The sequence below is a fragment of the Choloepus didactylus genome, chromosome 21 (assembly GCF_015220235.1).
Source record: "Choloepus didactylus isolate mChoDid1 chromosome 21, mChoDid1.pri, whole genome shotgun sequence".
NCBI lineage: Eukaryota > Metazoa > Chordata > Mammalia > Pilosa > Megalonychidae > Choloepus > Choloepus didactylus.
Window position 1 is genome coordinate 29,974,600 of NC_051327.1, and position 23,875 is coordinate 29,998,474.

General features: G+C 42.4%; 1 protein-coding gene across 1 annotated transcript; it reads right to left on the bottom strand.

The window, feature by feature from the left end:
- Positions 1-3,855: 3,855 nt before the first annotated feature.
- On the bottom strand, positions 3,856-23,299 carry ZSCAN32 (zinc finger and SCAN domain containing 32). Its single transcript, XM_037813797.1, is given in 8 exon segments — positions 3,856-4,803; positions 4,806-4,850; positions 5,656-5,818; positions 5,820-6,029; positions 6,031-6,116; positions 20,336-20,522; positions 22,927-23,001; positions 23,003-23,299. Coding segments are annotated over 8 exon segments (1,878 nt in total). The 3' UTR covers positions 3,856-3,988.
- Between the last annotated feature and the right edge of the window lie 576 nt (positions 23,300-23,875).

Sequence of the window (23,875 nt, forward strand, 5' to 3'; positions counted from 1 at the left end):
CCATAAGGAAATGAAAACACTGTTGAATGCTTCTCAGTCCTTCTCTTTGTCTCTAGCCAAAAACCAAACCAAGGTTGAACAGTGGGAGTGAAACAAGGCTGGAACTGATAGCGGTGAAAGAGAGGATTCAGCCACACTCTAGCCCAGGATCCTAGAAGTCCCAGGCTATTCCAAAACTGACTGGTAAGGAGGTCCCTTTACAGGTGAGGCATAGAAGATGTAGCAAGAGGAAAGGAATGTGGGTTAAGGAGGCTTGCAGGGCTCTACTTTTGTTTTGTCTGTGACCATCCATCAGCCACCTTACACTGAGGAGCCATAGTAGAGTGTGAAAAGGGTGACATCTGTAGACTTTCCCCTACTTGCAGGGGAATATGTGCTCCCATCCATGGGAAGGAGTTAGGAATCCTTGGGAAAAAGGAGTAGTGCCAATTGAAAAAATTACATACCAATTAGTTTAAGTGTTTCATTGAGGGAAGGAGGTACAGAAACTGTATGACGAACCCAGTATTTAACTTACAAAATTAAAAACTGACTTTTTAATGGATGTCTGAAGGGCTAAACCAAATCAGGAGGATAACATTACACATCCAAGGAACTCTGTAGACTTGGGGGTGTTGCTGTTTATGCACCTACTTCACATGCATTCTTGAGTGATTAGTGCAGTGATTGGGTGGAGTTAGGCAATGGGGGTGCCTGGCTGTGGTCAATTGACCAAGAAGAAAGTAGTCCTAGGCTGACACCCAGAATGTTCTCTCCCAATGGCAGGCATGCACTGGGGCTCTGAAGAAAAAGACTTTCTTTGCCATCCTTGGCAAATGACAGTTTCATGAAAACTTCCTACCCATTACTAGAACTACAAGGGACCTTTACAGCAGTAGCTATAAAGACAGAGTTGGGGTAGTCACAGACCCTAAAGCAGTGTTATACCAAAGTCAAATGCCATCAGACTATCACAAGGAGAGCAGCGACCATGTGCCAAAGCCCTCTTGGCTTCTATGAGAAAATGAACAAGAACATTGAGGAGGCAATCCAAGCCAGCACTCCCAGCACTCAAGCCCCAGCCAAAAGGTTAAATGGCAGTCAACATTCTCTTCTGGCATGTCTGCAAAAAGGATTTGGTAAGGAGAGAGTCCTCTGCAACTTAGGATACCTGAGTTATAATTGTCTCTATTCCTGATTGAACCACAAGCCTGCTCATTGCCCTATCCCTACTGCCCCCAAAATATTTTCCTATTTCTTTCCTCCCTCTTGCACAGATACCATGGAAAACATTTGCTTTCTACCTGGGGTTTTATCCTTTTTCTTATTATTACTCACTTCTCCCTCTGATTTCTCCATGTTTGAACTGATACAGTTAGGGAAGGCCTAGAGTGGACCCAGATGGGAAATAGAAGTGAGAGGGAGAATTGTGAAGACTGGATATGGAAGAAGAAATCTCCAGATGGGAAGCAGAAACTGCCAAATTAGAAGAAATCTTCCTGAGAAGGATCCTGGTACCTGCAAAGACAAGGCTCTTTCACCTGGGCATCCTCTAAACTTTCTAAGGGCAGGACTCTACAGGCAACTCTGCTCCAAACAGTAGCTCCTAGGAGAAATCCCAAGCTTGCAAAGTGGCTGAGATGAAATCCCAATTTTTGACATTTGCTTTAGCGGTGGATACTCTAGCAACCATCTGGATTTCTCTATTCAACAGTTGTCTATCAACTATCTGGATTTTTCCATTGTTCCTTAAGTTCACATCATTCTCTGCTTAAAATAATCCTCCACTGGCTTCCCATTACACATAATGATAAAATCCAAAATTCTTAGCATACCATATAACAATAAAGGTCCAGTCAAGAAAAACAGAAACCATGCAAGATATTTCAGAGAATTTAATATAAGGGATTGGTCAAATGGTTGTCAGAGAACAGAAATGAAAAAGGAACACTAAGGTAACAGAGATAGTAACTGTTGGGAGCAGCTCCCACACATGGGGCTGAGGGAACAGAGGGAAAAGGTTGGTGTTCCAGTTTGCTAATGCTGCCAGACTGCAAAACACCAGAAATAGATTGGCTTTTATAAAGGGGGTTTATTTGGTTACACAGTTACAGTCTTAAGGCCTTGAAGTGTCCAAGGTAAGGCATCAACAATTGGGTACCTTCACTGGAGAATGGCCAATGGCATCCAGAAAACCTCTGTTAGCTGGGAAGGCACGTGGCTGGTGTCTGCTCCAGAGTTCTGGTTTCAAAATGATGTTCTCCAAAACATCCGTGTCATCTTCCAATGGCCATCTTCAAACTGTGTCTCTGAGTTGCAGCTAGCAGTGAGCTCCTTCTGTCTGAGCTTTTATAGGGCTCCAGTGAACTAATCAAGGCCCATGCTGAATGGGTAGGGCCACACTTTCATGGAAACATTCAATCAGAGGTCACACCCTAACCAAAGGTGTCACTCACAGTTGGGTGGGTCACATCTCCATGGAAACAACCTAATCCCAGTATCCCACAAGATTGGATTAGAGAATATGGCTTTTTCTGGGGTACATAATATATATAAACCAGCACAGTTGGGTTTATCAGAACTTAGAATCTTGGAAGAGAAACCTTGCTATGCTGGGCCTCAGACCTCTGGGGAGGTGGGGAGAGGCTGCTGCCTGACTGGAGCTAGTGCCTCTGAGGGGCCCAATGAGGCTGGTTCTGGAAAAGGGGAAAAAAAAAGCTGAAGACTGGAACTAACAGCTCCTGCCAGAATAAAAGGCTCCATATTTCCTGAATGAGTAAATGAATGTGTCCTATAATTCCGATCTCTCTACTCCAGATCACCTGGAGTAGTGGTAGGCAAGGGTTATAAGTTGTAATACCCTTTTCCTGCCCAGCAGACCACAGGATAAAGAATTTTGAAGTGTGGAAGCAGCCTAAAAATGCTAGGCACTCAGTAATTGCATTCCAATTCCCCTGTCCATAATAGGTCCAGGAGTGGGAAGAGCCAGCTAGTGAGCTTCGTGAAACACCTTCACTTCCTTAAAACTTCCATGACTCGTTCTGGATCAGTAGGTTTTAAATTTGGCTCTTACAGCTTCTCACACTCAATGCTCCTTTCACTTGCTATGCTCTAAGCATTCAGACCCTCTTGAAGCCCCATGTACTTTCCTTATTCCTATAATCTTCCTTCTCAAGGCTGGCTCAAACCCATCCCAGCCCAATTTTGTTCCTCCTCTCCCCATTTCCTGCCCTTTATTCCTTCTCTGCATGTCCTATAGCCTGGAAGCAGATTCTATACTTGGGTTCTCTTCAGGATCCTTCAGGCTTCTTCATGAGCATAAAGTGTCCCCTAATGGAGAAAGTTATAACCAAAGGCCAAGAAAGTTGAGGAAGAAACACATTTTCATCAAAAATAGTAATGCTTATAAACTTGTAAAAATAATTTACTGTAAGACACTAGGAACTAGGGTAGGGGTATGGCAAGATGAGAAATCTTCCAAAGATTGACCTAGATGTTATGTTTGCTTTTAAGGAAAGAAATTTCAGTATTATTTATTGGCTTAACTCATCCTTCCTCTCCTCTAAAGGTAGCAGTTGTACATAACAGAAGGTGCCTAGAGGTCAATTTCTGGTTTAGAAAAGTTCAGGCTGTTAACTTCCAGATGTACTTCCGTGAGGGGCAGAATTTCTTTCTCAACTGTGTGGGCCATTTGTGCCATGCTCTGACCTGGCTTGGAAACAGTTCTCAGGCCACTGACCACCGGTTCTCAGTGTTAAGACTTACAGATTCTATAGCCTTCTCTCCTTCAAAGCAAACTTTAAGTCCACAGTGAAACACAACTCTGGAGTCACAGGCAGAGCTAGGAAGGGAGTTCAGGATCCTTATTCTTTGATTCCTATTCCTGGACATAGTTCTTAAGCTCCAGTTGTCAGTAATCCAAGGACTGGCTAACAGATCTCCCCAGAAGCAGAAGAAAGCTCTATGAAACATGTGTTTGCCTAATTGATCTGTCAGGATTCCTACACACTTAAAACATTTCTCTTCTTTTTTGTGATATGAGTGGCTCTTTTACATGAACTCCCTGGTGGTGATTGAGGGCAGAGTTCTTAGTAAAGCTTTGCTTACACTGAGAGCACTGGTAAGGCTTTTCCCCAATGTGGGTTCTTTGGTGGGCACCTAAGTGAGAGCTGTTGTTGAAGCTTTTCCCACACTCCGCACACTTGTATGGGCTTTCCCCATTGTGCCCCTGCCAGTGAGCACTAAACTGGGAACTGTTGTTGAATCTCTTTCCACATATGGTATACTGATAAGGTTTTTCCCCGGTATGGGTCCTCTGGTGGATGATAAGGCTGGAGCTCTGGTTGAAGCTTTTCCCACATTCCCCACACTGGTTAGGTCTCTCCCCTGTGTGAGTTCTTAAGTGGGCAGTGAGGTTGGAGCGCTCACTAAAGCCTTTCCCACATTGAGTACACTTGTGAGGCTTTTCTCCCATGGGGATCCTCTGATGGAAAATGAGATAAGAAGCTTGGCTAAATTTTGTTCCACATTCATGACATTTAGAGGCTTTTTCCAGTTTGGGGGCTGGCTGGTGGGGAGAGAAGGAACTCTGAGAGCAGTTTTTCCCACAAAGGAAATGTTTAGAGGATCTTTCCCCAGTACAAGGTCTCTGGTAACTCATCCTCTCATGGGGTGGGGATTTCTCCCCACTCTCCCCCGGAGAATTTCTACTATGCCTTCTTGATGTTAGTTCATTCTCCCAGCCTTTTTCAAACTCAGAGTGCTGAGAAACTTCTCTGCTAGACTTTCTCTTTAAAGCCTTGTTCACTTTGACTTCCTGAGTCAACCCATTTTTGGATTCTCTTTTTTAATTCTATTCCTGCTCTCAAAACCTGAAAGAATAGAAATACAATTGACTGTACTGTAGGGAAGGGAAACAATGGAATGAGGAGAGAGTTACTAATAATTTACCATGAAGAAGAAATACCTAATTGGAATCCTTGATGTGACTGTCATTTGTTAATTAACAGTCTAAATTTTATTTTCCAATAGTAATGTTTTGGGGATAATAGAAATTTGAGAGTCCCACTGTTTCCGCCAGCTCCAGATTCTGTAGTCACAGGCATATTACCTTTTTGCCTCCTTACAACTTCTCTCTTATTCTCTTTTTGGGTGTTCTAACACAATGATAAAACAGGTAAAGGGTCAAGCTCTGTGTCACCTGTTGACCTATTTATAGGTGTTATTTTTAATTTTTGAATGGCCTAACCTCTGGGTGCAGAATAAAAAGAGGCTACCCTGGGTCTGGCCAGCTGAAACAAGAAGAAAGCAAGTTGCCGAATAGCTGGCAAACAGAGGCTGGGGCTACAAAAGGAGCATCGGTGCTGGAAAAGGCAAGAAGAAGTTGGAGTCTGGTCTGGAGGCCTAGCAATGTGAAGAAATAAAGTAAGTGGAATGCCATAGAGAAAATGGCATGTTCTCAATGAAAGAGGTTGGCAAATGCAAAATCAGGGCTCTAAAATGCAGGGGAAATAAGCCTTAAACCCCATGAAAACCAAGACTCCTGGCCTGTGCAAAGTCAAAAATCAAGATGATGACAAAGGCATGAGCAGAAGCATCTCCCTCTTCACTGCTGGGTTAAGGGCCTCTTAAGTGGACTTTCCTGTCCTTTCACCGTCTGTGCCAAGAAAGTCTTACCAAGTCTATTAGGGAACAGGATTGGCAGATAAAGTCTCCTAACTTCCTGGCCAGGATTCCTGACATCCATTTCATCCCTGTCTGCACCACCCCTAGTGGCACCTTCCCTAACCTCTCTGGGCTCCCTGTTCTGCTGATTCAGCTCTCCCAGCTCAGTTTCACTTTCCTCTTTGGCCAGAAACATCACGTGCTATATCGGGGGCAGAGGCGAAGGAGCTCATTGCCTCATAAAAGGTACAAGGCTTAGTAACATGGCCTCGCCTCACTTTGCGGTAGTTCAACTGTGTGCTTTTGAACTTGGTGTGACACTGCTCTTGGGTCTTCAGAAAACCCCATTCCTGGAGTTCTGCCACCGCACTTTGGATATGACTGTTCCCGCTGACGGGTTTGGAGTTTTTCATAAAGCTGAGACTCACTAATGGCTAGGAATGTCTTGGTCTCATCAGAGCCCCAGTGCACACCTGCTTCCAGGGGACAACGAACACAGCGATCAGATCAGGGAGGACTGCACATATTGCAGTGTAGGGTTTGAGTAGCCCAAGAAGTTACACACTAGTTTTTCAAACTAAACCACAAGTGGCTACTATTATTCCTGTGAAGATATCCCACTGTGGGCTTTTTTGCCTAAAACATAAAAACTTTTAATGTAGTAGAAAAAAATATTCTCTCCAACAGAAAAGGAGTTGTACAGTTATCTACTAAAGCCATTCTCTCTATTTCTCCTTAATTATCTTGAGTCCCACTAATATTTCCTGGAGAGATAACTAGCAATAAGGATAGTAGCTTGCCTGTCTCTACAGCTGTGGGAATCCCTGGGGGTATGTGATCATATAAGAGGACATGGTGAACAGCAAGGGCTTGGAGGGAAGCAAAGACACAGGAAAAAAGAGCTGGTTATAGGAAACATCTACCTACTCTCCCTTCTGACATATGAGTAACTCCTGATCTGGCCCATCTCTGTCTGTCTATATCTCCTGTCACCCTGTAATGCAAGAAACTAAATTATAAGAATATCCAAAGTCAAATAAGTAGTAAACTCCTGAGAATAGTAGTTTAAGCTGGATCGTTACTCAAGAATACTCAGCACACATTCCCACAACTCAGGTGAAGCCCAACATCTTCCCAGAGGACTGCCCATCTGGGGCCTGATTGTGAGGGCAAAATTATATAGAGCTGTTCCAGCCACTGCTGTCTGATAATATCTGGTCACATTGCTCAGAAGGGCACCCAGCCTTCTGTCATCACCTGTACTCTGCTCATGGCCACACCATCTCATACCTGGATTGCTGCTGTAGCTTCCTACCTGGTCCTCTTGCTCTTAACCTCCTACAGTCTATTCTTAATCCAGCAGTCAAAATGAGCCCTCCCCGCTTTACTATTCAATTCTACTCACTTCTTTCCCCATTCACTCCAGCTAACATTTATTGAGTGCCTACTATGACAGTTTTTGATTAGTACAAATATAAATATGACATGGAACTTGCTTGCTTGGAGGTCAGTAGTGCTATAAAGTACCTGTGACAGAAAAGAGTTACAAACAGAAGTTTAAGTAGATTTAAGTGCGAGATGATCTGATAGGAGGGCTAACTCTGAAGGAGAGTACCAGCCAACACAGAGACAATTTGCAAAGATTGTGAAAGGTGTTTTTTGTGTTTGTTTATTTATTTTTGTCAGCTCCTGGCACTCAGGAAATCTCTGTGATACCACTGGCTGGAAACAAATTTAAGGAACATAGAGTTCAAGGACTAATTCCCAGAGTTAACACATGTGCAGTGTGCAAAAGTATATTACTAGACAAACAAACAAACAGAAAATGATGGCCCATCCAAATGAACATGATAAAAATCCAGAAACCATCAATAAATATGGAAAGATGTTTAAAAAGATGATCTTCATTATGCTCAAGGAGATAAAGGAAAACAAAGAGAAAGAACTAAAGGATATCATGAAAACAATGAAGGAACAACATGAGAATTTTGATAAGAGATTAAGAATTTTAAAAAGAAAACAAACAGAAATACCATAGTTGAGAACCATAATAAATGAAATGAAAAATTCCCTAGAGAGTTTCAACAGCGGCTTGGAGCTGTCAGAAGAAAGAATCAGTGAACTTGAAGAAAAGATAATTGAAATGATTCAGATGGAAGAGCAGAAAGAAAAAAATAATTTTAAAAAATGAGAAGAAAAAAAATTTTTTAAGCGAACATGATCAGACATTATGGGAGTCCCAGAAGAAGAAGAAAGACATAAAGGGGAAGAAAGAATATTCAAAGAAATAATGGCAGAAAACTCCCCAAATTTAACAAAAGACATGACTATGCACATTCAAGAAGCCCAATGATTCCCCAACTGGATAAACTCAAAGAGAAGCATGCCCAGACACAAAGTATATCACATGCTTCAATGCCAAGGACAAGGAGAGAGTTCTGAAAACTGCAAGAGAAAATCAATGTGTTATGTACAAGGGAGTCCCAATAAATTACATGCCAATTTTCATCAGAAACCATGGAGGCAAGGAGGCAGTGGGAACAAAATATTTAAAGTGCTGAAAGAAAACAATTGCCAACAAAGAATTTTATATCAGGCGAGACTTTCTTTCAAAAATGAGGGAGAAATTAAGACATTCCCAGATAAACAAAAGTAAAGGGAGTTCATCTCCACTAGACCTGTCCTACAAACAATGCTAAGGAAGTTCTTTGGACTGAAAGGAAAAGATGCCAAACAATGCATCAAAGCAGCACATAGATGTGAAGACCTCCAGTAAAGGTAACCATGTAGGTTAATCATCAAGGCCAGCACTATTGCATTGTATTTTGGTATGCAACGCCTTTTTACTTCTTCTAAGTTCTCAAAAGCAAATGCATAAAAAGTAATGATAGATCATTGGTTGTAGATGTATAATGTATAAAGATATACTGTGTAATGAGTACAATAAAAAGGTGGTAGTGGGAGCAGTATAAGAACAGTATATGTGTATGCTATTGAAATTAGGTTGGTATCAAATCAAAGCTGATTGTTATAGATTTAGGATGTTAAATTTAAGCTCCATGGTAACCACAAAGAATATATCTAAAAAACACATACAGAAAGAAATTTGAAGGGACTCAAAGTGGTACAATACAAAAAGCCAAAAAACATGAAAGTAGGCATTAATGAAAGAATTGAGGGGCAAGAAAGGTATAAGACTTACAAAGACCCAAACAGCAAAACAACAGAAGAAACTCATGTATTCTCAACAGTTACTTTAAAAGAAAATGGAAAAAAAAAAAAGTAAATGGGGGGGGGGGGATATGGGATATTTTGAGTGCTCTCTTTTACTTTTATTTTTATTCTTGTTTTCATTTTTATTTTTTGGAGTAATGGAAATGTTCAAATATTGATTGTGGTGTTGAATGCTCAACTATATGATGAAACTGTGAACAGCTGTACACTTTGGATGACTGTATGGTGTGTGAATGTATTTCAATAAAATTACATAAAAAAAAAGAAAAAGAAAGAAAATGGGTTAAACTCTCCTGTCAAAAGACAAAGATTAGCAGAATGGGTTAAAAAAAAAAAGAATGATACAACTATATGCTGCTAAAGACTCACCTTAAATTCAAAGACACAAGTAGGTTCAATGTGAAAGGATGGAAAAATATATACCATGCAAATAATAACCAAAGAGAGCTAATGGTAGCTATGCTAATATCAGATAATACATACTTTAAGTGAAAAACTGTTATGAGGGACCAAGAAAGTCACTAAATACTGATAAAGGGACCAATTCAACAAAACATAACAATTATAAATTTATATGCACCAAATGACAGAGACTCAAATTATAGGAAGCAAATATTGATAGATTTGAAGGGAGAAATAGATGGTTCTGCATTAATAGTAGGAGACTTCAATATACCACTTTTGATAATATGCAGAACATCAGACATAAGATTAATAAAGAAATATGACTTGAACAATATTATAAACCAACTAGACCTAACAGACATATATAGACTTATATAGAACACTTCACCCAACAGCAGCAGAATACACATTCTTCTCTAGTGCACATGAATCATTCTCTAGGATAAACTGTATGTTAGTTCACAAGACAAGTCTCAATAAATTAAAAAATACTGAAATCATACAGTGTATCTTCTCCAACCACAACTGAAAGAAGTTAGAAATCAGTACACAGGGAGAACTGGAAAATTCACAAATATGTGGAAATATAAAAACACACACTTAACCAATTAATGAGTCAAAGAAGAAACCTCAAGGGAAAAATGTATGGCATCCAGCAAAGGCAGTACTGAGAGAGAAATTTACAGTTCTAAATGATTACATTAAAAAAGAAGAAAGATTACAAATCAACGACCTAACCTCTCAACTGGAGGATGTAGAAAAATAATAGCAAAGAAAACCAAAAGCAAGCAAAAGGAAGGAAATAACAAAGATTAGAGTGGAGATAAATGAAATTCTTTTTAAAAATAGAGAAAAACAATGAAACCAAAAAGTGGTTCTTTGAAAAGATTAATAAAATTGATAAACCTCTGCTACACTGACAAAGAAAAAAAGAGGATACAAAACAAAAATCAGAAATGAAAGGGGGACTTTACTACTGATCCCAAAGAAATAAAAAATATTTTACCAGGAGACATAAAAAACAAAAGCAAAAACCCAAACTAAGAAAAACCCAGGACCAGTTGGCTTCATTGGTGACTTTTACTAAGCATTCCAATCCTGCTCAAACACTTCCAAAAAATTGAAGAGGAGGAAACACTTCCTAACTCATTTTCTGAGCTCAATACCACCCTAACACCAAAGCCAGATAAAGATACCACAAGAAAATAAAACTATAGACCAATGTCCCTTATGAATATAGATGCAAAAATCCCCAACAAAATACTAGCAAACCAAACCTAATAGCACATTAAAAGAAATACACACCATGAACAAGTGGGATTTATCCTAGATAGGAAAGGATGGTTCAACATAAGAAAATCAGTCAATGTAATATACCACATTAACAGAACAAAAGCCAACATGATCATCTCAGTTCACACAGAAAAGGCATTTGACAAAATCTGTGCCCCTTCTTGATAAAAATACTTAGAAAATTAGGAATAGAAGGAAACTGCCTCACCATGATAAAAGGCATATATGAAAACCCACAGCTAACATACTCAGTTGTGAAAGATTGAAAGCTTTCCCTCTAAGATCTGGAACAACACAAGGATGCCCACTGTCACCACTCTTATTCAGCATTGTGCTAGAAGTTCTAGCTAGAGCAATTAGGCAAGAAAAAGAAATAAAAGATATCTAAATTTGAAAGGAAGAAGTAAAACTTTCATTATTTAAAGATGACATGATCCTATATATAGAAAACCCTTAAAAATCACAAAAAAACCTACTAGAGCCAATAAACAAATTCAGCAACATGGCAGGGTACAAGTTCAACATGCAAAAGTCAGCAGTGTTTTTATACACTAGTAATGAAAAATATGAAGAGGAAATCAAGAAAAAAAATCCATTCACAATACAACTGAAAGAATCAAATATCTAGAAATAAATTTAATCAAGAATGTAAAGGATTTGTACATGGAAAACTACAAAACATTGCTAAAGGAAATCAAAGAAGACCTCGATAAATGGAAGGACATTTATGTATTAGAAGACTAAATATTGTTAAGATGTCAAGTCTACCCAAAGTGACTGCAGATTCAACCCAATCCTAATCGAAATTTCAACAGTCTTCTTTGGAGAAATGGAAAAGGCAATCATCAAATTTATATGGAGGGTTAAAGGACCCTGAATAACCAAAAACATTTTGAAAAATAAGAACACAACATTGGAGGAATCACACTTCCTGATTTTAAAACTTACTACAAAGCCATCCACAGTAATCAAAACAGCAAGGTACTGGCACAAGGGCAGACTTATAGATGAATGGAATCAAACCAAGAGTTCAGAAACAGATCCTCACATCAATGGCCAACTGATTTTTGACACAGGTGCCAAGTCCATTTCATGGAGAAAGAAATAGTCTCTTCAACAAATCATGCAGGGAAAACTGGATATCCATATGCAAAAGAATAAACATGGACCTCTACCTCACACATATTTACAAAAATTAACTCAAAAGGGAACAAAGATCTAAATGTTAGAAGACCCAAACTATAAAACTCCTAGAATATATAATGAAGCATCTTCAGGACCTTGTGTTAGGCAATGGTTTCTTAGACTTTAGACCAAAAGCACAAGCAATGAAAGAAAAAAATGATAAATGGTACTTCATCAAAATTAAAAATCTGTATGCATCAAAGGACTTCATCAGAAAGTAAAAGAACAATGAAAAGAATGGGAGAAAGTATTTGGAAACCACATATCCGATAAGGGTTTAATTATCTAGAATATATAAAGAAATCCTACAACTAAATGACAAGAAGACAAACAACCCAATTTTAAAAATGGGCAAAAGACTTGAATAGGTTTTTCACCAAAGATGATATCCATGGTGGTTTGAAGGTGTATGTACCCCAGAAAAACTTGTTCTTAATTCTTATCCTTTCCTATAGATGAAAACTCATTGTAAGGAGGATCTTTTGATGAGCCTACTTCAGTTAAGGTGTGACCCACCTTATTCAGGATGGGTCTTAATCCTGTTACTGGAGTCCCTTCTAAGAGAATGAAATTCAGAAAAGAGAAGAGAAAGCCATAAATGCAAGCTGAAATTAACAAAACCAGGAAGGGAGAGACCAGTAGATGCCACCATGTGCCTTGCCATATAGCAGAGGAGCCAAGGATCACCAGTAGCTGGTCTTCAGGAAGAAAGCATCAACTTGATGCCTTGATTTGGGTATTTTCCTTAACTCTAACCATATGTGAAAGCTAACACATTTCATGGTATCTGCTTTAAGCAACCTACCAAACTAAAACAATATCCAAATGGTCAAAAAGCACATGAAAAGATGCTCAACATTATTAGCCATTAGGGAAATGCAAATCAAAACCACAATGAGATACTATTTCACATTTCACACCCACTGGAATGGCTGTTAAAAAAAACTGAAAATAACAAATGTTGGAGAGGATTTGGAGAAACAGAACACTCGTCATTTGTTGGTGGGGATGTAAAATGGTATAGCCACTGTGGAAAATAGTTTGGGAGATCCTCAGAAAGTTAAGTATAGAATTACCATATTACCCAGAAATCTCACTTCTAGGTATATACCCCATGAAGTGAAGCAGGTACTCAAACAGATATTTGCACACTGATGTTCATTGAGACCTTATTCACAGTTGCCAAAAGATGGAAGCAACCCAAGTGTCCATCAACAGACGTATGGACAAACAAAATATACATACATTGGAATATTATTCACCCATAGAAAGGAAGGAAGTTCTGACTCATGTGATAACATGGATGAACCTTAGAGACATCATGTTGAGTGAAATGTGGCAGATACCAAATGACATTTATAAATATTATACGATCTCACTGATTTGAAGTAATTAGAATAAGCAAATTCATAAGAGTCAGAATGTAGAATACAGGTTACCTGGGGCCAGGGTGGTGGTAGAGAATGGGGAGTATGGAACTGGTATAGAATATCTGTTTGGGGATGATGGTAAAGTTTTGGTATTGGATGGTGGGGATGTTAGCACAGCATTGTGAATGTAATTAACACCAAAGAATTAAGTATTTGAGTTGGTTTGAAGGGGAAATTTCAGATTGTGTATATGTTATCAGAATAAAAATAAAATAAAGAACATAGGACTGTACAACACAATGAACCCTAATGTAAAACTATGGACTACAGTTAACAGTACAATTATAATAGTATTTTTTTATCATTGTAATAAAGGTGCCACACTAATGCAAAGTGCTAATAGGAAGAATTACATGTGTGAGGGGGTATATATCAGAACTCTGTATTTTCTGCATGATTATTCTGTATACCCATAACTTTGTTAATTTAAAAAGAAAATTGTTTAAAAAAAAAAAAAGATCCTTTTGTACCTCTGCTCAGAGCCCTGCAAGGCTACCCCATTTCACTCAGGATATAAGCCCATCCTTATGAGGGCCTCAGGGTCCTGCATCGGTGCTTCTCAAATTATCTGTGGCAAAGGACCATTTTTTTTTGTTTGTTTTATAAAATAAAGAAAAATGCAGTTGGATAATGTAGCAATGTCAATTTCTAAATGCTTGCTGTCCATCTCAGTTCACCTCTCAGGAGCACTACCCTGTGTGATCTGGCTCTCTGACCTCATTTTTTTTATTATTCTCACCCCCTCTCCATCTGCACAGTCACACTGGCCTCCCTGCTACTCTTTAAACACCCAGACTTATACCAGCCTCTGAGCCTTTGCACTGGCTACTCCCTCTGTTTGTTACACTCATCCCCCAGAAAGCCCCATGGCTCATTCCCACTTCTACAAGTCTCTGTTCAGATACCACTTGCACAGTGAGGACTACCCTGACCACCCAAATTAAAGTGCAAGCCCCACCTTGCCCCCGGTACTCCTAGTCACTCTTATTCTGCCCTGTTCTTTCATCCCATAGCAGTTACCACGTTCTTACATGTTACTTAAATTACTTATTTATTATGCTTATTGTCTGTGTCTTCCCTCAGGGGAGGGGTCCTTGTCTATTTTGTTCACTGTTGTATCCCTAAGGACCTAGAACTATATCAGAAACATAGTAGACACTAAAGAAATATTTCTTGAAATAATGACCTGTCTTCCCATATTTTCTATCTCAATTCCCATCCCTAATTTTAAAAGGTCCTAACTTGTTTACAGGAGGCTGAAAGTGTGTGGGGGAATACAAGCCCTATTCAATAAGCCTAATAGTACTGGGTACAAGGAAATTAAAATTATAGGGCTTTCACACTGCGGGGCATAACTCCCGGGGATGAGCCTAGACCTGGCATCGTGGGATTGAGAAAATCTTGACCAAAAGGGGGAAGTGAAATGAAACAAAATAAAGTTTCAGTGACTGAGAGATTTCAAGTGGAGTTGAGAGGTCATTCTGGAGGGTATTCTTCTGCACTGTATAGACAGCCCTTTGTAGTGTTTAGTATATTGGAATAGCTGGAAGGAAATACCTGAAACTGTCAAACTGCAACGCAGTAGCCTTGATTACTGAAGACAACTGCATAACTATGTATCTTACATGGTATGACAGTGTGATTGTGAAAACTCGGTGGCTCACACTCCCTTTATCCAGTGTATGGACAGATGAGTAGAAAAATAGGGACAAAAATTAATTGAAAAATAGGGTGGGATGGGGGGATGGGATGTTTTAGGCATTCTTTTTTACTTTTATTCTTTTTTTTTGGAGTAATGTTCAAAAATTGATTGTGGTGACGAAGTACAACTATACGATGATACTCTGAACAACTGATTGTACACTGTGGTTGACTGTATAGTATGTGAATATATTTCCATAAAATTGAATTTTAAAAGAATATATATATATAAAGTAAAAAAAAAATTATAGAGCTTCCAAGGGAATGTCTTATTACATTGTATTAACAACGGATATTTAGTAATACAAATCTGCTCAAAAGGGCACATTTCCATACTCTTCCTGGAACTGGCCAAAAATAAGGTGCAGGAGGAGCCCGAAAAGGAGGCAAGAAAAGGAACAATGTTAAAGCTAGGAAATGGGAACTGCATGGCAAAGCTGGATGGCAATGGATTGGACAGGGTGAAAATCATGGACTCAGGAGGACATCCTTCTAAGAGTGAAGCAGGGCAGTATCTTGATCAGACATGAGAAGAGAGGCAGCTGTGGCGCTGTGATTTGGCCCCCAGGTATCGCACTTCCCTGTCTGGTCCCCTCCCACTTGGGCTTGGCCATGTGCCCAACTCTGTCCAGGAGGACATTAACAAACATGATGCAAACAAAGACTAGATAAGCACTTGCATGCTGGGGCGTGTCCTCTTGGAACCCTTCTGAACATGCCTCCGGAATGCTCCCACTTGAAACCATGTGAGGAGGTGCCAGCAGCCACACGGAGATGCCCGTGTAGAGGAGATCGAAGGCCCCTGGCCAGCAGACCCAGCTGAGCTCCTAGCTGGCAACCAAACCCAGGGGCCAACAGTGTGAGTGAGGCCATTCGGATCTTGCCAGCACCTCAGCCAAAATCAAGAGAAGCAGAACTACCCACTGTAGAATGATGAGAAGTAATAAATTAATATTTTAAGCTCTGTTTTGGGGTGGTTTATTTTGCAGCAATAGGAAACCGATTGATTGCTTGGGTCTATGGCAGTAATTTTCTGAGGAATGTAGTCATCACGGACCCAGATCAATTCCCTGCTACTGTCAACTGAATATAATGGATTGCAGGACTTATGGAAATTGTGGTAGATTAAATCACATACGCCAACAACAGACATGTTCTGAATCTTAATCTACATTCCTATGGGTGTGAACCCATTGTAAATAGGACCTTCTGAAGATGTTATTTTTAGTTAAGGTGTGGCCAACTGAATCAGGGTGGATTTTAATCCATATTACTGGAGACCTTATAAAGAGAAGAAACCAGAAGCCAGAATTCAGGGAAGGTCACACAGGCAGAGGCTGGAAGTCAACAGAAGGCACAAGAGCAAACACAAGGAAAAAGAGATCACCATGTGACAAAAGGCAGAGATTCAAGCCAAGGGACCCCAAGGATTACTCCAAGCCAGTGCCAGAATGCTACAGACTGGGAAGAAGGTATTGCCTTACTAACACCTTGATTTTGGACTCCTAGGCTCTGAAATCTTGAGTTAATAAATGCTTGTTGTTTACGCCAACTCATCATGTGATATTTGTCACAGCAGCCTGGCAAACTAAAACAATAATCTTTTGAATTCACACAGTGGCACCTGTCCAGGACATCACCCACCTTCCATATAGTGTGCACTCCTCAGTCCCTAGGCTTATGTCATCTTCATTCTGTTACGTTCTATTAAAATCTAGATACAGCGCGTACTCTGATAATTCACTATTTTGGCGATAGAAACATACCTGCCTTGGCTTTCATATTTCACAACTCAAAAGAAAGTTCCCTGGGTAACCTGGGTACAGACAACAAGGGTTTAGGGTCTACTTTTCCCTCTATGTAACCCACACATGGCAAAATGAATGGCATTACACTGGGTATCCATGAAAACTTTTATCCCAACATTATCCCCAACAGTGAGGGAACAGAAACTGTCCTCAATTTTTAGCTAGAAAACAAGACCTCCTGTCAAGGAGTGGTTTGCTTACAAGCCATCAGTGCCAGAGGGGTTGAGAGCAGAAATGTGGAGGGCAGGACACACAGGGCAGAAATCTGGGGACTCTTACCCAAGCGGCTTTGGAGCAGGCTGTAGGTGTGGGGGCTCCCAGTTTCCTGGACTTGCTGCTTGCTGTCAGTGCTGTAGCTGTCTGATTTCTCCACTGTGTCCATATTCCCCACCTCTTTCCGCTCCCATGGGCCCTGGCCTGGCCCTGTGGCCTCCACAGCCCTGTCTGCCCAGCTTCTGGGAGAACTGGTGGACCCCTGTGAGGCCAGTAGCACTTCCATCTCTTTCCGAAAGGCACAGGGCTCCTGGCTGCAGCCTCACCTTCCTTGACAACACATGGCCTGGAGGTTTTGGAATTTGGTCTGACACTGCCCCAGAGTCTGGTGGAAACCTCGTTCACACAGTAGCTTGGTGATTTCCCCACAGAGCTGGCTACTTGGTGGGAGCACCTGGACTTCATAAAACTGAGGCTCATGGAGAATACAAAGGAAAGTCCTGGTTTTCTCGTAAGCCCAGAGTGCACTTGCCACTCTTGCATCCACCACGTCCAGCTGTTTTGGGTCCACCCTGATGCTTTCTTCCTACTTTGCTGGTTTCTCCTGGGTTTTCACTCCAGTCTCCCTTTTGGAGCCTTTAGTACCCTTCCTTTTGCTGCAGCTGTGGCAATCTGGGATCTCTGTGTGTTCTCTTGGACCCAGTGCAGAGATCACATTTGGACCACGAATGGGAAATCCTGCATGTGAAGAAGCAAAGAGGAGACATCAAGGCCTAAGCTCATCACAGAGCGTCTGTGTCTGAATCAGGGTGGCCATGGAGGCTACTCTAAGGAGAGGTTATTTGGCCCAGATGGGGCCCAGTTGGCTTGAGAGAGGCAAGAGAGCAGTCCATGAGCAGAACCCCCAGAGTGTCCTGCAAATCTAGAAAGGGGCTCTTGGTTCCCCCTGAAGGGCTTGGGTGTAGAGGTAGACTGTCAGGCTTGGGTTGTTTCACCTTATCTTTTGGTCTCCTCTGCCACTGGAGAAATTCAGGAGATAACAGAGCCCTCTGTGTGTGAGCACACGTTCATTCATCTCTTGCACCTGTTCCTCTCAAAGGCTATGCCTTACTGGCTGCCTGTCTGCTTCACTGACCACATATCTGTCTGTCTGTCTGTCTGCCTGCCTCACTAGCTCCCTGGCTGCCTGCCTCATGGCTGCCTGTTTGTCTCCGTATGTGGCTGGCCAGCAGTCCCTGCTCTATAACTCTCTTGCTCTCTGTCTTACTCTTGCAATTTGCTTCTCTCCCTCCTCCTATCCTTTACCTCCCTCTCACACTCAGCTCCCCACAGCTGTCAGTCTCACGCTCCCTCCCTTACACTGTCCCACATGCTGTCTATCTCCTTCATGAGCCTTCTGATTTTCTCACTTTCTCTTTTTTTCAATCTGTGTCTCTGCATCTTGCCTATTCTCAGTATTGTCCTGTTTATTTCCTTCTTTCTCTCCACCTAACAGTCTCCCTCTTTCTCTCTGTCTCCCTCCCCCTTGGACTCTCAGTTTTTCTCTCTGAACAACTGAACACATGTACTCTAGAGCCAGCTGAGGGCAGCTTCCACATGAACATCCACAGAGCAGAGGTTCTCAAAGTGGGGTCCCCGGATAGCGGAAGCAGCAGCACCCGAGAACTGTCAGACATGCAAATTCCCGGGCCGCACCCCAGACCTACTGAATCAGAAACTATGGGGGTGGGGCCTGGGAATCCAGGATTTAACAAGCCCTCCAAGCAAGCCTGATGCACATTCAAGTTAGAGAACCACAGTCATAGACAACTTGCCTCTGCATGGCCATCTCCATACAGAGCTTGGCAGGAAGTTCCTTTCACCTGATTCCTCTTGACACGCAGAAATATGTGCACACTATAGAAAAAAATTTTTAAGAACAACAGAGGTGGAAAAATCTCATAGCCCCTTGACCCAAAGATATCCATAGTATTCTTAAAATACCACAGTAACGCAAACCTTTTATTTTTCCCGACCAAAGTAATAAACATGGTTGTGCCGGTTTGAGTGTATTGTGTCCCCCAAATGCCATTATCTTTGTGGTCTTGTGTGGGGCAGAAGTTTTGGTGCTGGTTGGATTTGCTTGGAATGTGCCCCACCCAGCTGTGGGAGATGATTCTGATGAGATGTTCCCATGGAGGCGTGGCCCCGCCCATTTGGGGTGGGCCTTGATCGGTGGAGCTATATAAATGAGCTAACTTGGGGGGAGAAAACTGAGTGCAGCTGGGAGTGATGTTTTGAAGAGGAGCAAGCTTGCTAGAGAGGAACGTCCTGGGAGAAAGCCGTTTTGAGGCCGGAGCTTTGGAGCAGATGCCAGCTGCCTTCCTAGCTAACAGAGGTTTTCCGGAGGCCATTGGCCATCCTCCGGTGAGGGTACCCGATTGCTGATGTGTTACCTTGGACGCTTTGTGGCCTTAAGAGTGTAATTGTGTAGTGAAATAAACCCCCATTTTATAAAAGCCTATCCATCTCTGGTGTTTTGCATTCTGCAGCATTAGCAAACTAGGACAATGGTCTACTCAAATCCCCACCTTCAAGAATTCTACAGAGAAATGATTCATTTTTGTGACTTACTGACAGAACTTCAAAGCAATCTCAGAGGTATGTGACCCCTGGGAAGTCACGACACTGGCTCTATGAGAGCGCGTGGGCATGGCATGTGGGGGGCACGTGGAACCTGCAAGGTGGGGAACCCTGCCCCCCTTTACTCACAGAGCCCTGCTATCCGGCTCCGCAGGAAGCCCAGACCAGAGAACAGGGTGTTCCCAGGGATTAACAGTAAAGCACTGCTAAGTGGCAAAGTTTACAAAGATATCGATAGGGCATTTACTTTGCTTAAAAAATACTAAAGCAAATATCCCTCATAAGCAAATTTCTATTTTATCAGCACAAGCTTGCCAATTTAAACAACATTAAGATGCAGTGTCTTCCTCCAGGATTTGAATTACATAAAGATGAGCTGGCTTTTAGAAACTACTTGGCAACCTGTAATGGCAGCTTTCAATTAAGTGGAAAAGGCAGCAATGGCCTTTAAGGCCACCCAGAAATGTACCAGCCAAATCTCTTCATGGAGAGGAGGCCTGGGATCTGCAGGCCTTGGAAGACAGGCATGAATTACTGGTGAAGAGTATTCCGGAAAAGATTAAGCTGGATATGGAAGGTGATTTAATGTCCTCAGGCAGAAGGTAAGGGTGAGAGTGTTCAAAAAGACTGAGACCTAATTAAGAAGTAATAAACTGCAATAAAAGAATGAGGGTAACACATGAAGAGCCCCATTCCTCTTTTAAGTGCTATACCCTCAACTGAAATTTGAAATCGTGTTTTTGGATATATTTCAAAGGCATTTAATCAGACCTTAGTTTCAAACGGATGATGGCGCCTCACCTGCTGGCGGGGAGGGCAGAGGCTTCTGCTTCCATTCTGGCTGCCTGCGGGGCCTTCGGGGTGAGCTCAGTGAACCCTCCGAAGTCCGCTCCTCTGGTCTTGGCTGGAAGCTCAGTGATTCTCTGGCTGCTCCCAAAGGGGCCATCTGCTCGCTGAGCACTTCCAAGCCCTTCCCAGAACCTGGGACCTGGGAACAGACCCCATTGTCTGTCATTACAAATTCCCGCCTAATCCGGACATTACCAGCCCTAAGAGTGGCATTCAAAATGAAACATGCGGAAGCAGAAGGAGAATATTCTCAGAGCCACTGTATGGCTACCGTAATAAAATAAAAATTAAAAATGTGGTCTCCCTTTGAAGTGATTAAATAAGATCATTTATTTATATGAAAGCACCTGGGACAGAGCTTGCCGGAGTATGGGTTCCTTTGCTGGAAGTAGAACATCTGCCCTGTGATCCAGGACTTCTGCCATTTCCTCTGTCCCCATATCCAATGCACCACCAAGTCCTGTTGGTGCTCCCTTCAAAAGATGCCTTGATTGTGTCCTCAGCTCTCCAACCGCACAGCCGCCAGCTTGGACCAAGCCACCCTCCTCTGTCTGCACTGCTGGAATCATCTCTTAATTGGCTGCCCTGCCCTCTCTCGGTTGCTGTACCCCCCAATCCATTCTCTACACAGAAACCAGGGTGATCTTTTATCAAATGTAAGATCACACCCCTCCCTGGGAAGGCTCTCCAGTGGCCTCCTGCTCACGGAGAATAAATCCAGACTCCTCTTCGCAGCCTTAAAGGCCCAGCACGACTTGGCCCTGCCATCCTCTCTCACCATCCCTCAGACGCTGTTCCACCTGGTTGCTGGGCTCCAGTCTGCCCCTCTCTTCCTCAAGCCCTTCCACCAAGCCCCTTCGCATCGGAGGCATGTGGTGTGTGCTGTGCCATCTGCCCAGATGCTCTTCTCCCAAATCCTGGCACGAATGGCTCCTTCCCTGCCTTCACACCTCAGCTCAGACATCACTTCCTCGGAGAGGCCTTGCCTGAGCACCCATCTCACCCACGATCATCGTTCTCTAGCAGATCACCCTGCTTCTCAGCTTTGGACCACTTATCTAAAAAGATCTTGATTTTGATTCATTTGCTTATTGTCTGTTTCCCCCATGAAATGTAGGCTCCAGCAGGCCAGGGGCCATACTCTTGCTCACTATATCTCCAGTATCTGACAGATGGTAGGCATTTAAAATCAACTTGCCACAGCCCTCTTCATTCTTTAAATCCTATCCCTATAATGTGTCCTTAAAGTGACTGAGGAGAGGTACTGAAAGGTAACTGGAGTCCTGGGACATTATATCCACCTCCATTACTACTTCTCAACCCTCCTCTTGTTATCCCCTTCACTTTCATGATAGGTTTCAAATAGCTGCTTTAACCCTTGCATTGCTGTACTGTTGTCATCCATAGTAATACTTAGGCTCTGGAATGGTGAGAAATAAGAAAAAAAAATGGGGAGTAGAGCTCATCAACACAGAGAAATGGCAGGGGGAACTGGGATTAGAGTGGCTATTAGCATACAGGGATTCCCACTGTTTTCTTCACCCCTCTAAACCCTAAACCCATACATGTGCTTCTGCCTCTCCCATTCCCATTTATTATTGATAATCCCAATCCCATAGATTTTAAATTAACTTCCTCCTCAACTTCTTCCCTATTACATTGCCACCCTTCCACTCTCCAGATTATGTCAAAATAACTCTATCCTCAATCCTCTGAAACTGGGTCTGCATTCCCTTTCTAACTCTCCCTCCTCACAGCCCATGTACGAGCCACCTCCTCAATGAAACACAAGCACCTCCACTGCCCGGCTCCTTCCCATCCCAGCCGCCAGACTCAGGGCACACAGGGAGGGTCTTCCCACCTGGGCTAAACCACATCCCTCTGATCCATACTCCTCTACGTCTCTCCCAGATTTCTGATCTGGATTTCAGTTGTCCTCTTCCTCCCAAATCTCCCACACCAAAGCCCTCGTGTTACTTTCACTTCTCCTGTGCCTTTCAAGCCTCCATTCTGCCCAAACACCCAAGACAGTTACACTGACCAGACCTCAGTCCCAGCCCCCATCTCCACACGAGAGTACTTTGTGAAACCCACCACAATTCCACACTGACCACTTCATCCAGGCAGCAAGAACTCTACTAGAACCCATGGCTCTCTGCTCTAAAGGAATGGTCTAGTAAGAGAGATTAGATTTTAACTCACCAACCTTCTCTAATATTCCTGATCCCCTGAGTAAAGGATAGTTGTCTTTTCCTTGACCTTGATTTGAAGAACTTTTTTTCTGAGTGTTTTTACATTTTAATTAGGGACTCTAATCATTTACCAGATATATGAATGCCTAACAGTTATTTTAGCAAATGAGAAGTTCTTCCTATACAATCAGGGGACAGGACCAACCCAAGATACGCAAAACTTACTGGTGGGTAGCAGAGGGCTCCTGTGAATTTCTCAACTGAGTGCCTCTCCAGTAACTAGAGTCTTGTGCTCCTCACCCCAACTTCTTCAAAAGCAAACCCACAAAGTTTCTAACTTCCTTTTCTCACCAGTTGATCCAGTTACCCAGGTGCTCTCTGCACTTCCTCAACCAGAGCCACAGCTGCCCTGCTATTTTCTGGACACTTGCTCCCTCACCCAGGTCTGGATCTCCTCTGGCAAGATGGTCAGAAATTGCTACAAAAGCAGCAGCTCCAAGATTTGCTCTTTTGAGTGCGTCTTAGGTCTCAGCCACTGACAACAGAGTTCCCAGGGTTTGCTAAACGCTTCATGAGGTCCAGTTACTTCCTGGTAGCAGAACTGCCTGAAGCGCTAGTGGAAGGCCTCGGAGTTAGGGTTGTTGCCATGAAGAGCTGGTTTCTGTCCCTGTGAGGAGTCCTTGCTTGGGGATGGGTGTGCCTGGGGACCCCTTGCTGCAGCCATGATTTGCCTCAACAAACTGGCTCACACTGGTTGCCACTTCTACCCTGGGGATCAGATTCCATCTCCTCAATCCTGGGAAGCAGTGTCCTTCTGGATATTAGTGAAAGGGGTGTCTTCCTGAAATCAAAGGGACATGAAAATGTCATAGATCACTCAGAAATGTTAAAAGAAAAGATTCAGCCTGGAAGGCAGGCTAATGATGGAAGAAGACAGCATGAAACTGTCCTATACATCCTTAACTCTGATTCTTGGATTTACTTTCTAACCCCTTCCTTTACTCCCTCCACAAATCCAAGTCAAGGATCCAAAGTGGTAGATTCCTGTATCTGCTAATGGTTTACCCAAACTGTCCCTCTCAATGTAGTACAGCTGTCCCTTCTCTTTGTCTGCTGGGTCTTTTCCCTGCCCTAGACTTCCCTTGAGAAGCCTGGACCCATATTCCCAATTGCCACTTTCTCTAAAGGAAAGGACTAGGTGTGTATGTGCCTCTCAATTAAGAACTTCATCGCTATTACAACCACCCCCCCACCCCACCCCCACCCCCACCCTGCCGGTGCCACAAACCTTCCCCGTTCC